The sequence below is a fragment of the Salvelinus fontinalis genome, chromosome 33, assembly GCF_029448725.1.
Source record: "Salvelinus fontinalis isolate EN_2023a chromosome 33, ASM2944872v1, whole genome shotgun sequence".
NCBI classification, from domain to species: domain Eukaryota; kingdom Metazoa; phylum Chordata; class Actinopteri; order Salmoniformes; family Salmonidae; genus Salvelinus; species Salvelinus fontinalis.
In genome coordinates, this window is record NC_074697.1 from 14,579,328 (window position 1) to 14,593,275 (window position 13,948).

At 58.1% G+C, this 13,948-nt stretch overlaps 1 protein-coding gene across 2 annotated transcripts in view; it reads left to right on the forward strand.

The window, feature by feature from the left end:
• The window catches only part of st14a (ST14 transmembrane serine protease matriptase a), a 79,933-nt gene that overhangs the window by 14,738 nt on the left and 51,247 nt on the right, over positions 1-13,948 (forward strand). For both annotated transcript variants that reach the window (XM_055895155.1, XM_055895156.1), the window contains exon 3: positions 5,715-5,845. In XM_055895155.1, coding sequence (XP_055751130.1) covers positions 5,715-5,845 — 131 coding nt within the window. The remainder of the gene's footprint in view (positions 1-5,714; positions 5,846-13,948) is intronic.

Genomic DNA, 13,948 nt, shown 5'->3' on the forward strand with positions numbered 1-13,948 from the left:
TCCTGCTCTTCCACTGTGAGTAGCCCTGCCCCTCTCTTCTTCTCTCTCTTCCACTGGGAGTAGCCCTTCCCCCTCTCTTCTTCTCTCCTGCTCTTCCACTGTGAGTAGCCCTGCCCCTCTCTTCTTCTCTCTCTTCCACTGGGAGTAGCCCTGCCCCTCTCTTCTTCTCTCTCTTCCACTGGGAGTAGCCCTGCACCTTCTCTTCTTCTCTCTCTTCCACTGGGAGTAGCCCTGCCCCCTCTCTTCTTCTCTCTCTTCCACTGGGAGTAGCCCTGCCCCCTCTCTTCTTCTCTCTCTTCCACTGGGAGTAGCCCTGCCCCCTCTCTTCTTCTCTCTCTTCCACTGGGAGTAGCCCTGCCCCCTCTCTTCTTCTCTCTCTTCCACTGGGAGTAGCCCTGCCCCTCTCTTCTTCTCTCTCTTCCACTGGGAGTAGCCCTGCCCCCTCTCTTCTTCTCTCTCTTCCATTGGGAGTAGCCCTGCCCCCTCTCTTCTTCTCTCTCTTCCACTGGGAGTAGCCCTGCAGCCCTCTCTTCTTCTCTCTCTTCCACTGGGAGTAGCCCTGCCCCCTCTCTTCTTCTCTCTCTTCCACTGGGAGTAGCCCTGCCCCCTCTCTTCTTCTCTCTCTTCCACTGGGAGTAGCCCTGCCCCCTCTCTTCTTCTCTCTCTTCCACTGGGAGTAGCCCTGCCCCCTCTCTTCTTCTCTCTCTTCCACTGGGAGTAGCCCTGCCCCCTCTCTTCTTCTCTCTCTTCCACTGGGAGTAGCCCTGCCCCCTCTCTTCTTCCTTCTCTTCCACTGGGAGTAGCCCTGCCCCCTCTCTTCTTCCTTCTCTTCCACTGGGAGTAGCCCTGCCCCTTCTCTTCTTCTCTCCTTCTCTTCCACTGGGAGTAGCCCTGCCCCCTCTCTTCTTCTCTCTCTTCCACTGGGAGTAGCCCTGCCCCCTCTCTTCTCCTCTCTCTTCCACTGGGAGTAGCCCTGCCCCCTCTCTTCTCCTCTCTCTTCCACTGGGAGTAGCCCTGCCCCCTCTCTTCTTCTCTCTCTTCCACTGGGAGTAGCCCTGCCCCCTCTCTTCTTCTCTCTCTTCCACTGGGAGTAGCCCTGCCCCCTCTCTTCTTCTCTCTCTTCCACTGGGAGTAGCCCTGCCCCCTCTCTTCTTCTCTCTCTTCCACTGGGAGTAGCCCTGCCCCCTCTCTTCTTCTCTCTCTTCCACTGGGAGTAGCCCTGCCCCCTCTCTTCTTCTCTCTTCCACTGGGAGTAGCCCTGCCCCCTCTCTTCTTCTCTCTTCCACTGGGAGTAGCCCTGCCCCTCTCGTCTTCTTCTCTCTCTTCCACTGGGAGTAGCCCTGCCCCCTCTCTTCTCCTCTCTCTTCCACTGTGAGTAGCCCTGCCCCCTCTCTTCTTCTCTATCTTCCACTGGGAGTAGCCCTGCCCCTCTCTTCTTCTCTATCTTCCACTGGGAGTAGCCCTGCCCCCTCTCTTCTTCCCTATCTTCCACTGGGAGTAGCCCTGCCCCCTCTCTTCTTCTCTCTTCCACTGGGAGTAGCCCTGCCCCTCTCTCTTCTTCTCTCTTCCACTGGGAGTAGCCCTGCCCCTCTCTTCTTCTCTCCTTCACTTCCACTGTGAGTAGCCATGCCCCTCTCTTCTTCTCTCCTGCTCTTCCACTGTGAGTAGCCCTGCCCCCTCTCTTCTTCTCTCCTTCACTTCCACTGGGAGTAGCCCTGCCCCTCTCTTCTTCTCTCTCTTCCACTGGGAGTAGCCCTGCCCCTTCTCTTCTTCTCTCCTGCTCTTCCACTGGGAATAGCCCTGCCCCCTCTCTTCTTCTCTCTCTTCCACTGGGAGTAGCCCTGCCCCCTCTCTTCTTCTCTCTCTTCCACTGTGAGTAGCCCTGCCCCCTCTCTTCTTCTCTCTCTTCCACTGGGAGTAGCCCTGCCCCTCTCTTCTTCTTCTCTCTCTTCCACTGGGAGTAGCCCTGCCCCTCTCTTCTTCTCTTCTTCTCTCTCTTCCACTGGGAGTAGCCCTGCCCCTCTCTTCTTCTCTCCTTCTCTTCCACTGGGAGTAGCCCTGCCCCCTCTCTTCTTCTTCTCTCTCTTCCACTGGGAGTAGCCCTGCCCCCTCTCTTCTTCTTCTCTCTCTTCCACTGGGAGTAGCCCTGCCCCTCTCTTCTTCTCTCTCTTCCACTGGGAGTAGCCCTGCCCCCTCTCTTCTTCTCTCTTTTCCACTGGGAGTAGCCCTGCCCCCTCTCTTCTTCTCTCTCTTCCACTGGGAGTAGCCCTGCCCCCTCTCTTCTTCTCTCTCTTCCACTGGGAGTAGCCCTGCCCCCTCTCTTCTTCTCTCTCTTCCACTGGGAGTAGCCCTGCCCCCTCTCTTCTTCTCTCTTCCACTGGGAGTAGCCCTGCCCCCTCTCTTCTTCTCTCTCTTCCACTGGGAGTAGCCCTGCCCCCTCTCTTCTTCTCTCTCTTCCACTGGGAGTAGCCCTGCCCCCTCTCTTCTTCTCTCTCTTCCACTGGGAGTAGCCCTGCCCCTCTCTTCTTCTCTCCTTCTCTTCCACTGTGAGTAGCCCTGCCCCCTCTCTTCTTCTCTCCTTCTCTTCCACTGTGAGTAGCCCTGCCCCCTCTCTTCTTCTCTCTCTTCCACTGTGAGTAGCCCTGCCCCCTCTCTTCTTCTCTCTCTTCCACTGGGAGTAGCCCTGCCCCTCTCTTCTTCTTCTCTCTCTTCCACTGGGAGTAGCCCTGCCCCCTCTCTTCTCCTCTCTCTTCCACTGGGAGTAGCCCTTCCCCCTCTCTTCTTCTCTCCTGCTCTTCCACTGTGAGTAGCCCTGCCCCTCTCTTCTTCTCTCTCTTCCACTGGGAGTAGCCCTGCCCCCTCTCTTCTTCTCTCTCTTCCACTGGGAGTAGCCCTGCCCCCTCTCTTCTTCTCTCTCTTCCACTGGGAGTAGCCATGCCCCCTCTCTTCTTCTCTCTCTTCCACTGGGAGTAGCCCTGCCCCCTCTCTTCTCCTCTCTCTTCCACTGGGAGTAGCCATGCCCCCTCTCTTCTTCTCTCTCTTCCACTGGGAGTAGCCCTGCCCCCTCTCTTCTTCTCCCTCTTCCACTGGGAGTAGCCCTGCCCCCTCTCTTCTTCTCTCTCTTCCACTGGGAGTAGCCCTGCCCCCTCTCTTCTTCTCTCTCTTCCACTGGGAGTAGCCCTGCCCCCTCTCTTCTTCTCTCTCTTCCACTGGGAGTAGCCCTGCCCCCTCTCTTCTTCTCTCTCTTCCACTGGGAGTAGCCCTGCCCCTCTCTTCTTCTCTCCTTCTCTTCCACTGTGAGTAGCCCTGCCCCCTCTCTTCTTCTCTCCTTCTCTTCCACTGTGAGTAGCCCTGCCCCCTCTCTTCTTCTCTCTCTTCCACTGGGAGTAGCCCTGCCCCTCTCTTCTTCTTCTCTCTCTTCCACTGGGAGTAGCCCTGCCCCCTCTCTTCTCCTCTCAATTCCACTGGGAGTAGCCCTTCCCCCTCTCTTCTTCTCTCCTGCTCTTCCACTGTGAGTAGCCCTGCCCCTCTCTTCTTCTCTCTCTTCCACTGGGAGTAGCCCTTCCCCCTCTCTTCTTCTCTCCTGCTCTTCCACTGTGAGTAGCCCTGCCCCTCTCTTCTTCTCTCTCTTCCACTGGGAGTAGCCCTTCCCCCTCTCTTCTTCTCTCCTGCTCTTCCACTGTGAGTAGCCCTGCCCCTCTCTTCTTCTCTCTCTTCCACTGGGAGTAGCCCTGCCCCCTCTCTTCTTCTCTCTCTTCCACTGGGAGTAGCCCTGCCCCCTCTCTTCTTCTCTCTCTTCCACTGGGAGTAGCCCTGCCCCCTCTCTTCTTCTCTCTCTTCCACTGGGAGTAGCCCTGCCCCCTCTCTTCTTCTCTCTCTTCCACTGGGAGTAGCCCTGCCCCCTCTCTTCTTCTCTCTCTTCCACTGGGAGTAGCCCTGCCCCCTCTCTTCTTCTCTCTCTTCCACTGGGAGTAGCCCTGCCCCCTCTCTTCTTCTCTCTCTTCCACTGGGAGTAGCCCTGCCCCCTCTCTTCTTCTCTCTCTTCCACTGGGAGTAGCCCTGCCCCCTCTCTTCTTCTCTCTCTTCCACTGGGAGTAGCCCTGCCCCCTCTCTTCTTCTCTCTCTTCCACTGGGAGTAGCCCTGCCCCCTCTCTTCTTCTCTCTCTTCCACTGGGAGTAGCCCTGCCCCCTCTCTTCTTCTCTCTCTTCCACTGGGAGTAGCCCTGCCCCTCTCTTCTTCTTCTCTCTCTTCCACTGGGAGTAGCCCTGCCCCTCTCTTCTTCTTCTCTCTCTTCCACTGGGAGTAGCCCTGCCCCTCTCTTCTTCTTCTCTCTCTTCCACTGGGAGTAGCCCTGCCCCCTCTCTTCTTCTCTCCTTCTCTTCCACTGGGAGTAGCCCTGCCCCCTCTCTTCTTCTCTCCTTCTCTTCCACTGGGAGTAGCCCTGCCCCCTCTCTTCTTCTTCTCTCTCTTCCACTGGGAGTAGCCCTGCCCCCTCTCTTCTTCTCTCTCTTCCACTGGGAGTAGCCCTGCCCCCTCTCTTCTTCTCTCTCTTCCACTGGGAGTAGCCCTGCCCCCTCTCTTCTTCTCTCCTTCTCTTCCACTGGGAGTAGCCCTGCCCCCTCTCTTCTTCTTCTCTCTCTTCCACTGGGAGTAGCCCTGCCCCCTCTCTTCTTCTTCTCTCTCTTCCACTGGGAGTAGCCCTGCCCCTCTCTTCTTCTCTCTCTTCCACTGGGAGTAGCCCTGCCCCCTCTCTTCTTCTCTCTCTTCCACTGGGAGTAGCCCTGCCCCCTCTCTTCTTCTCTCTCTTCCACTGGGAGTAGCCCTGCCCCCTCTCTTCTTCTCTCTCTTCCACTGGGAGTAGCCCTGCCCCCTCTCTTCTTCTCTCTCTTCCACTGGGAGTAGCCCTGCCCCCTCTCTTCTTCTCTCTCTTCCACTGGGAGTAGCCCTGCCCCCTCTCTTCTTCTCTCTCTTCCACTGGGAGTAGCCCTGCCCCTCTCTTCTTCTCTCCTTCTCTTCCACTGGGAGTAGCCCTGCCCCTCTCTTCTTCTCTCCTGCTCTTCCACTGTGAGTAGCCCTGCCCCCTCACTTCTTCTCTCTCTTCCACTGGGAGTAGCCCTGCCCCTCTCTTCTTCTTCTCTCTCTTCCACTGGGAGTAGCCCTGCCCCCTCTCTTCTTCTTCTCTCTCTTCCACTGTGAGTAGCCCTGCCCCCTCTCTTCTCCTCTCTCTTCCACTGGGAGTAGCCCTGCCCCCCTCTCTTCTCCTCTCTTCCACTGGGAGTAGCCCTGCCCCCCTCTCTTCTCCTCTCTCTTCCACTGGGAGTAGCCCTGCCCCCCTCTCTTCTCCTCTCTCTTCCACTGGGAGTAGCCCTGCCCCCCTCTCTTCTCCTCTCTCTTCCACTGGGAGGAGCCTTAAGGCTCCTAGCCGAACGAGTGCGCTCGCATACTTCCCTTGAAAAATGAGAGAACAGCGTCAATAGTACTATTTGTCCATTTTGTGATGCCGTAGCCAGTTCCTCAAAATAGTCAGGATTCATCTAAGATAATTTGACATCTAACTAAGATGTTTGGTGCATTATTTTTTTTGCATTGAAAAATACCTCCACCACTCTCCACCACTCTCTACACCTCTCTACACCTCTCTACCCCTCTCTACCCCTCTCTACACCTATCTACCCCTCTCTACACCTCTACCACTCTCTTCCACTCCCTGTAGATCGTAAGGATATGCGTATCAAGAAGATGTACAGCGGGTCTATGAAGATCACCAACCAGGCGTTTGTGGATACCTATGAAAACTCAACCAGCACTGAGTACAGGGCGCTGGCCGAACAGGTCGTTAAACAGGTCAGAGAACACCTTGCCCGTGTCTGAAATCTGTCTTGCCTGCTCCTTACTACACCTGCATACCGTGTACTAATCCTACCGCATATTATTTAGAACAGGGATGGGCAACTCCACTCCTGGGGGCCTTTCCCCCCAGCCCTGTAGCTAACACTCCTTTCCCCTCAGCCCTCTAGCTAACACTCCTTTCCCCCCAGCCCTCTAGCTAAAGCTCCTTTCCCCCCAGCCCTCTAGCTAACGCTCCTTTCCCCCCAGCCCTGTAGCTAACACTCCTTTCCCACCCAGCCCTGTAGCTAACGCTCCTTTCCCCCCAACCCTCTAGCTAACGCTCCTTTCCCCCCAGCCCTCTAGCTAACACTCCTTTCCCCCCCAGTCCTCTAGCTAACACTCCTTTCCCCCCCAGCCCTCTAGCTAACACTCCTTTCCCCCCCAGCCCTCTAGCTAACACTCCTTTCCCCCCCAGCCCTCTAGCTAACACTCCTTTCCCCCCCAGCCCTCTAGCTAACACTCCTTTCCCCCCAGCCCTCTAGCTAACACTCCTTTCCCCCCCAGCCCTGTAGCTAACGCTCCTTTCCCCCCCAGCCCTCTAGCTAACGCTCCTTTCCCCCCAGCCCTCTAGCTAACGCTCCTTTCCCCCCCCAGCCCTCTAGCTAACGCTCCTTTCCCCCCCCAGCCCTCTAGCTAACACTCCTTTCCCCCCAGCCCTGTAGCTAACACTCCTTTCCCCCCAGCCCTGTAGCTAACACTCCTTTCACTGTAGCTAACACTCCTTTCCCCCCAGCCCTGTAGCTAACGCTCCTTTCCCCCCAGACCTGTAGCTAACGCTCCTTTCCCCCCAGACCTGTAGCTAACGCTCCTTTCCCCCCAGCCCTGTAGCTAACGCTCCTTTCCCCCCAGCCCTGTAGCTAACGCTCCTTTCCCCCCAGCCCTGTAGCTAACGCTCCTTTCCCCCCAGCCCTGTAGCTAACGCTCCTTTCCCCCCAACCCTCTAGCTAACGCTCCTTTCCCCCCCAGCCCTCTAGCTAACACTCCTTTCCCCCCCAGTCCTCTAGCTAACACTCCTTTCCCCCCCAGTCCTCTAGCTAACACTCCTTGCCCCCCCAGTCCTCTAGCTAACACTCCTTTCCCCCCCAGCCCTCTAGCTAACACTCCTTTCCCCCCCAGCCCTGTAGCTAACGCTCCTTTCCCCCCAGCCCTGTAGCTAACGCTCCTTTCCCCCCAGCCCTCTAGCTAACACTCCTTTCCCCCCCAGCCCTGTAGCTAACGCTCCTTTCCCCCCCAGCCCTCTAGCTAACGCTCCTTTCCCCCCAGCCCTCTAGCTAACGCTCCTTTCCCCCCAGCCCTGTAGCTAACACTCCTTTCCCCCCAGCCCTGTAGCTAACACTCCTTTCACTGTAGCTAACACTCCTTTCCCCCCAGCCCTGTAGCTAACGCTCCTTTCCCCCCAGACCTGTAGCTAACGCTCCTTTCCCCCCAGCCCTGTAGCTAACGCTCCTTTCCCCCCAGCCCTGTAGCTAACGCTCCTTTCCCCCCAGCCCTGTAGCTAACGCTCCTTTCCCCCCAGCCCTGTAGCTAACGCTCCTTTCCCCCCAGCCCTGTAGCTAACGCTCCTTTCCCCCCAGCCCTGTAGCTAACGCTCCTTTCCCCCCAGCCCTGTAGCTAACGCTCCTTTCCCCCCAGCCCTGTAGCTAACGCTCCTTTCCCCCCAGCCCTGTAGCTAACGCTCCTTTCCCTCTAGCTAACACTCCTTTCCCTCTAGCTAACACTCCTTTCCCCCCAGCCCTGTAGCTAACACTCCTTTCCCACCCAGCCCTGTAGCTAACACTCCTTTCCCCCCAGCCCTCTAGCTAACACTCCTTTCCCTGTAGCTAACACTCCTTTCCCACCCAGCCCTGTAGCTAACACTCCTTTCCCACCCAGCCCTGTAGCTAACGCTCCTTTCCCCCCAGCCCTGTAGCTAACGCTCCTTTCCCACCCAGCCCCGTAGCTAACGCTCCTTTCCCCCCAGCCCCGTAGCTAACGCTCCTTTCCCCCCAGCCCCGTAGCTAACGCTCCTTTCCCCCCAGCCCCGTAGCTAACGCTCCTTTCCCCCCCAGACCCGTAGCTAACGCTCCTTTCCCCCCAGCCCTGTAGCTAACGCTCCTTTCCCCCAGCCCTGTAGCTAACGCTCCTTTCCCCCCAGCCCTGTAGCTAACGCTCCTTTCCCCCCAGCCCTGTAGCTAACGCTCCTTTCCCCCCAGCCCTGTAGCTAACGCTCCTTTCCCCCCAGCCCTGTAGCTAACGCTCCTTTCCCCCCAGCCCTGTAGCTAACGCTCCTTTTCCCCCCCAGCCCTGTAGCTAACGCTCCTTTTCCCCCCCAGCCCTGTAGCTAACGCTCCTTTCCCCCCCAGCCCTGTAGCTAACGCTCCTTTCCCCCCCAGCCCTGTAGCTAACGCTCCTTTCCCCCCCAGACCTGTAGCTAACGCTCCTTTCTCCCCCAGACCTGTAGCTAACGCTCCTTTCCCACCCAGCCCCCTAGCTAACGCTCCTTTCCCCCCAGCCCTCTAGCTAACGCTCCTTTCCCCCCAGCCCTCTAGCTAACGCTCCTTTCCCCCCAGCCCTGTAGCTAACGCTCCTTTCCCCCCAGCCCTGTAGCTAACGCTCCTTTCCCCCCCAGCCCTCTAGCTAACGCTCCTTTCCCCCCCAGCCCTGTAGCTAACGCTCCTTTCCCCCCTGTAGCTAACGCTCCTTTCCCCCCTGTAGCTAACGCTCCTTTCCCCCCTGTAGCTAACGCTCCTTTCCCCCCTGTAGCTAACGCTCCTTTCCCCCCAGCCCTGTAGCTAACGCTCCTTTCCCCCCAGCCCTGTAGCTAACGCTCCTTTCCCCCCAGCCCTCTAGCTAACGCTCCTTTCCCCCCAGCCCTCTAGCTAACGCTCCTTTCCCCCCAGCCCTCTAGCTAACGCTCCTTTCCCCCCAGCCCTCTAGCTGACGCTCCTTTCCCCCCAGCCCTCTAGCTAACGCTCCTTTCCCCCCAGCCCTGTAGCTAACGCTCCTTTCCCACTCAGCCCTGTAGCTAACGCTCCTTTCCCCCCAGCCCTGTAGCCAATGCACCTTTCCCTGTAGCTAACACTCCTTTCCCCCCAGCCCTGTAGCTAACACTCCTTTCCCCCCAGCCCTGTAGCTAACGCTCCTTTCCCCCCAGCCCTGTAGCTAACGCTCCTTTCCCCCCAGCCCTGTAGCTAACGCTCCTTTCCCCCCAGCCCTGTAGCTAACGCTCCTTTCCCCCCAGCCCTGTAGCTAACGCTCCTTTCCCCCCAGCCCTGTAGCTAACGCTCCTTTCCCCCCAGCCCTGTAGCTAACGCTCCTTTCCCCCCAGCCCTGTAGCTAACGCTCCTTTCCCCCCAGCCCTGTAGCTAACGCTCCTTTCCCCCCAGCCCTGTAGCTAACGCTCCTTTCCCCCCAGCCCTGTAGCTAACGCTCCTTTCCCCCCAGCCCTGTAGCTAACGCTCCTTTCCCCCCAGCCCTGTAGCTAACGCTCCTTTCCCCCCAGCCCTGTAGCTAACGCTCCTTTCCCCCCAGCCCTGTAGCTAACGCTCCTTTCCCCCCAGCCCTGTAGCCAATGCACCTTTCCCTGTAGCTAACACTCCTTTCCCACTCAGCCCTGTAGCTAACGCTCCTTTCCCCCCAGCCCTGAAGCCAATGCACCTTTCCCTATAGCTAACACTCCTTTCCCCCCAGCCCTGTAGCTAACACTCCTTTCCCACTCAGCCCTGTAGCTAACACTCCTTTCCCCCCAGCCCTGTAGCTAACACTCCTTTCCCCCCAGCCCTGTAGCTAACGCTCCTTTCCCCCCAGCCCTGTAGCTAACGCTCCTTTCCCCCCAGCCCTGTAGCTAACACTCCTTTCCCCCCAGCCCTGTAGCTAACGCTCCTTTCCCCCCAGCCCTGTAGCTAACGCTCCTTTCCCCCCAGCCCTGTAGCTAACGCTCCTTTCCCCCCAGCCCTGTAGCTAACGCTCCTTTCCCCACAGCCCTGTAGCTAACGCTCCTTTCCCCACAGCCCTGTAGCTAACGCTCCTTTCCCCACAGCCCTGTAGCTAACGCTCCTTTCCCCACAGCCCTGTAGCTAACGCTCCTTTCCCCACAGCCCTGTAGCTAACGCTCCTTTCCCCACAGCCCTGTAGCTAACGCTCCTTTCCCCACAGCCCTGTAGCTAACGCTCCTTTCCCCACAGCCCTGTAGCTAACGCTCCTTTCCCCACAGCCCTGTAGCTAACGCTCCTTTCCCCACAGCCCTGTAGCTAACGCTCCTTTCCCCACAGCCCTGTAGCTAACGCTCCTTTCCCCACAGCCCTGTAGCTAACGCTCCTTTCCCCACAGCCCTGTAGCTAACGCTCCTTTCCCCACAGCCCTGTAGCTAACGCTCCTTTCCCCCCAGCCCTGTAGCTAACGCTCCTTTCCCCCCAGCCCTGTAGCTAACGCTCCTTTCCCCCCAGCCCTGTAGCTAACGCTCCTTTCCCCCCAGCCCTGTAGCTAACGCTCCTTTCCCCCCAGCCCTGTAGCTAACGCTCCTTTCCCCCCAGCCCTGTAGCTAACGCTCCTTTCCCCCCAGCCCTGTAGCTAACGCTCCTTTCCCCCCAGCCCTGTAGCTAACGCTCCTTTCCCCCCCAGCCCTCTAGCTAACGCTCCTTTCCCCCCAGCCCTGTAGCTAACGCTCCTTTCCCCCCCAGCCCTGTAGCTAACGCTCCTTTCCCACCAGCCCTGTAGCTAACGCTCCTTTCCCTCCAGCCCTCTAGCTAACGCTCCTTTCCCTCCAGCCCTCTAGCTAACGCTCCTTTCCCCCCAGCCCTCTAGCTAACGCTCCTTTCCCCCCAGCCCTGTAGCTAATGCTCCTTTCCCCCCTGTAGCTAACGCTCCTTTCCCCCCAGCCCTCTAGCTAACGCTCCTTTCCCCCCAGCCCTGTAGCTAACGCTCCTTTCCCCCCTCTAGCTAACGCTCCTTTCCCCCAGCCCTCTAGCTAACGCTCCTTTCCCCCCAGCCCTCTAGCTAACGCTCCTTTCCCCCCAGCCCTGTAGCTAACGCTCCTTTCCCACTCAGCCCTGTAGCTAACGCTCCTTTCCCCCCAGCCCTGTAGCCAATGCACCTTTCCCTGTAGCTAACACTCCTTTCCCCCCAGCCCTGTAGCTAACGCTCCTTTCCCCCCAGCCCTGTAGCTAACGCTCCTTTCCCCCCAGCCCTGTAGCTAACGCTCCTTTCCCCCCAGCCCTGTAGCTAACGCTCCTTTCCCCCCAGCCCTGTAGCTAACGCTCCTTTCCCCCCAGCCCTGTAGCTAACGCTCATTTCCCCCCAGCCCTGTAGCTAACGCTCCTTTCCCCCCAGCCCTGTAGCTAACGCTCCTTTCCCCCCAGCCCTGTAGCTAACGCTCCTTTCCCCCCAGCCCTCTAGCTAACGCTCCTTTCCCCCCAGCCCTGTAGCTAACGCTCCTTTCCCCCCCAGCCCTGTAGCCAATGCACCTTTCCCTGTAGCTAACACTCCTTTCCCCCCAGCCCTGTAGCTAACACTCCTTTCCCCCCAGCCCTGTAGCTAACACTCCTTTCCCCCCAGCCCTGTAGCTAACGCTCCTTTCCCCCCAGCCCTGTAGCTAACGCTCCTTTCCCCCCAGCCCTGTAGCTAACGCTCCTTTCCCCCCAGCCCTGTAGCTAACGCTCCTTTCCCCACAGCCCTGTAGCTAACGCTCCTTTCCCCACAGCCCTGTAGCTAACGCTCCTTTCCCCACAGCCCTGTAGCTAACGCTCCTTTCCCCACAGCCCTGTAGCTAACGCTCCTTTCCCCACAGCCCTGTAGCTAACGCTCCTTTCCCCACAGCCCTGTAGCTAACGCTCCTTTCCCCACAGCCCTGTAGCTAACGCTCCTTTCCCCACAGCCCTGTAGCTAACGCTCCTTTCCCCACAGCCCTGTAGCTAACGCTCCTTTCCCTCTAGCTAACGCTCCTTTCCCTCTAGCTAACGCTCCTTTCCCTCTAGCTAACGCTCCTTTCCCTCTAGCTAACGCTCCTTTCCCTCTAGCTAACGCTCCTTTCCCTCTAGCTAACGCTCCTTTCCCCCCAGCCCTGTAGCTAACGCTCCTTTCCCCCCAGCCCTCTAGCTAACGCTCCTTTCCCCCCCAGCCCTCTAGCTAACGCTCCTTTCCTCCCAGCCCTTAAGCTAAAACTCCTTTCCCCCCAGCCCTGTAGCTAACGCTCCTTTCCCACCCCAGCCCTCTAGCTAACGCTCCTTTCCCTGTAGCTAACACTCCTTTCCCCCCAGCCCTGTAGCTAACACTCCTTTCCCACCCAGCCCTGTAGCTAACACTCCTTTCCCACCCAGCCCTGTAGCTAACACTCCTTTCCCCCCTAGCCCTGTAGCTAACACTCCTTTCCCCCCTAGCCCTGTAGCTAACACTCCTTTCCCCCCAGCCCTCTAGCTAACACTCCTTTTCCCCCAGCCTGTAGCTAACACTCCTTTCCCTGTAGCTAACACTCCTTTCCCCCCAGCCCTCTAGCTAACACTCCTTTCCCCCCAGCCCTCTAGCTAACACTCCTTTCCCCCCAGCCCTCTAGCTAACGCTCCTTTCCCCCCAGCCCTGTAGCTAACACTCCTTTCCCTGTAGCTAACACTCCTTTCCCCCCAGCCCTGTAGCTAACACTCCTTTCCCCCCAGCCCTGTAGCTAATGCTCCTTTCCCACCCCAGCCCTCTAGCTAACACTCCTTTCCCTTTTGCAAACACTCCTTTTCCCCCAGCCCTTTTGCAAACACTCCTTTCCCCCCTAGCCCTGTAGCTAACACTCCTTTCCCCCCAGCCCTGTAGCTAACACTCCTTTCCCCCCAGCCCTGTAGCTAACACTCCTTTCCCCCCAGCCCTCTAGCTAACACTCCTTTCCCCCCAGCCCTCTAGCTAACACTCCTTTCCCCCCAGCCCTCTAGCTAACACTCCTTTCCCCCCAGCCCTCTAGCTAACACTCCTTTCCCTGTAGCTAACACTCCTTTCCCCCCAGCCCTGTAGCTAACACTCCTTTCCCCCCAGCCCTGTAGCTAACACTCCTTTCCCCCCAGCCCTGTAGCTAACACTCCTTTCCCCCCAGCCCTGTAGCTAACACTCCTTTCCCTCTAGCTAAAACTCCTTTCCCCCCAGCCCTGTAGCTAACACTCCTTTCCCCCCAGCCCTGTAGCTAACACTCCTTTCCCTCTAGCTAAAACTCCTTTCCCCCCAGCCCTGTAGCTAACACTCCTTTCCCCCCAGCCCTATAGCTAACAATCCTTTCCCACTCAGCCCTGTAGCTAACACACCTTTCCCTGTAGCTAACACTTCTTTCCCCCCTAGCCCTGTAGCTAACACTCCTTTCCCCCCAGCCCTCTAGCTAACACTCCTTTCCCCCCAGCCCTCTAGCTAACACTCCTTTTCCCCCAGCCTTCTAGCTAACACTCCTTTCCCTGTAGCTAACACTCCTTTCCCCCCAGCCCTGTAGCTAACACTCCTTTCCCTCTAGCTAACACTCCTTTCCCCCCAGCCCTGTAGCTAACACTCCTTTCCCACCCAGCCCTGTAGCTAACACTCCTTTCCCCCCCTAGCCCTGTAGCTAACACTCCTTTCCCCCCCTAGCCCTGTAGCTAACACTCCTTTCCCCCCTAGCCCTGTAGCTAACACTCCTTTCCCCCCTAGCCCTGTAGCTAACACTCCTTTCCCCCCAGCCCTCTAGCTAACACTCCTTTTCCCCCAGCCTGTAGCTAACACTCCTTTCCCTGTAGCTAACACTCCTTTCCCCCCAGCCCTCTAGCTAACACTCCTTTCCCCCCAGCCCTCTAGCTAACGCTCCTTTCCCCCCAGCCCTGTAGCTAACACTCCTTTCCCTGTAGCTAACACTCCTTTCCCCCCAGCCCTGTAGCTAACACTCCTTTCCCCCCAGCCCTGTAGCTAATGCTCCTTTCCCACCCCAGCCCTCTAGCTAACACTCCTTTCCCTTTTGCAAACACTCCTTTTCCCCCAGCCCTTTTGCAAACACTCCTTTCCCCCCTAGCCCTGTAACTAACACTCCTTTCCCCCCAGCCCTGTAGCTAACACTCCTTTCCCCCCAGCCCTCTAGCTAACACTCTT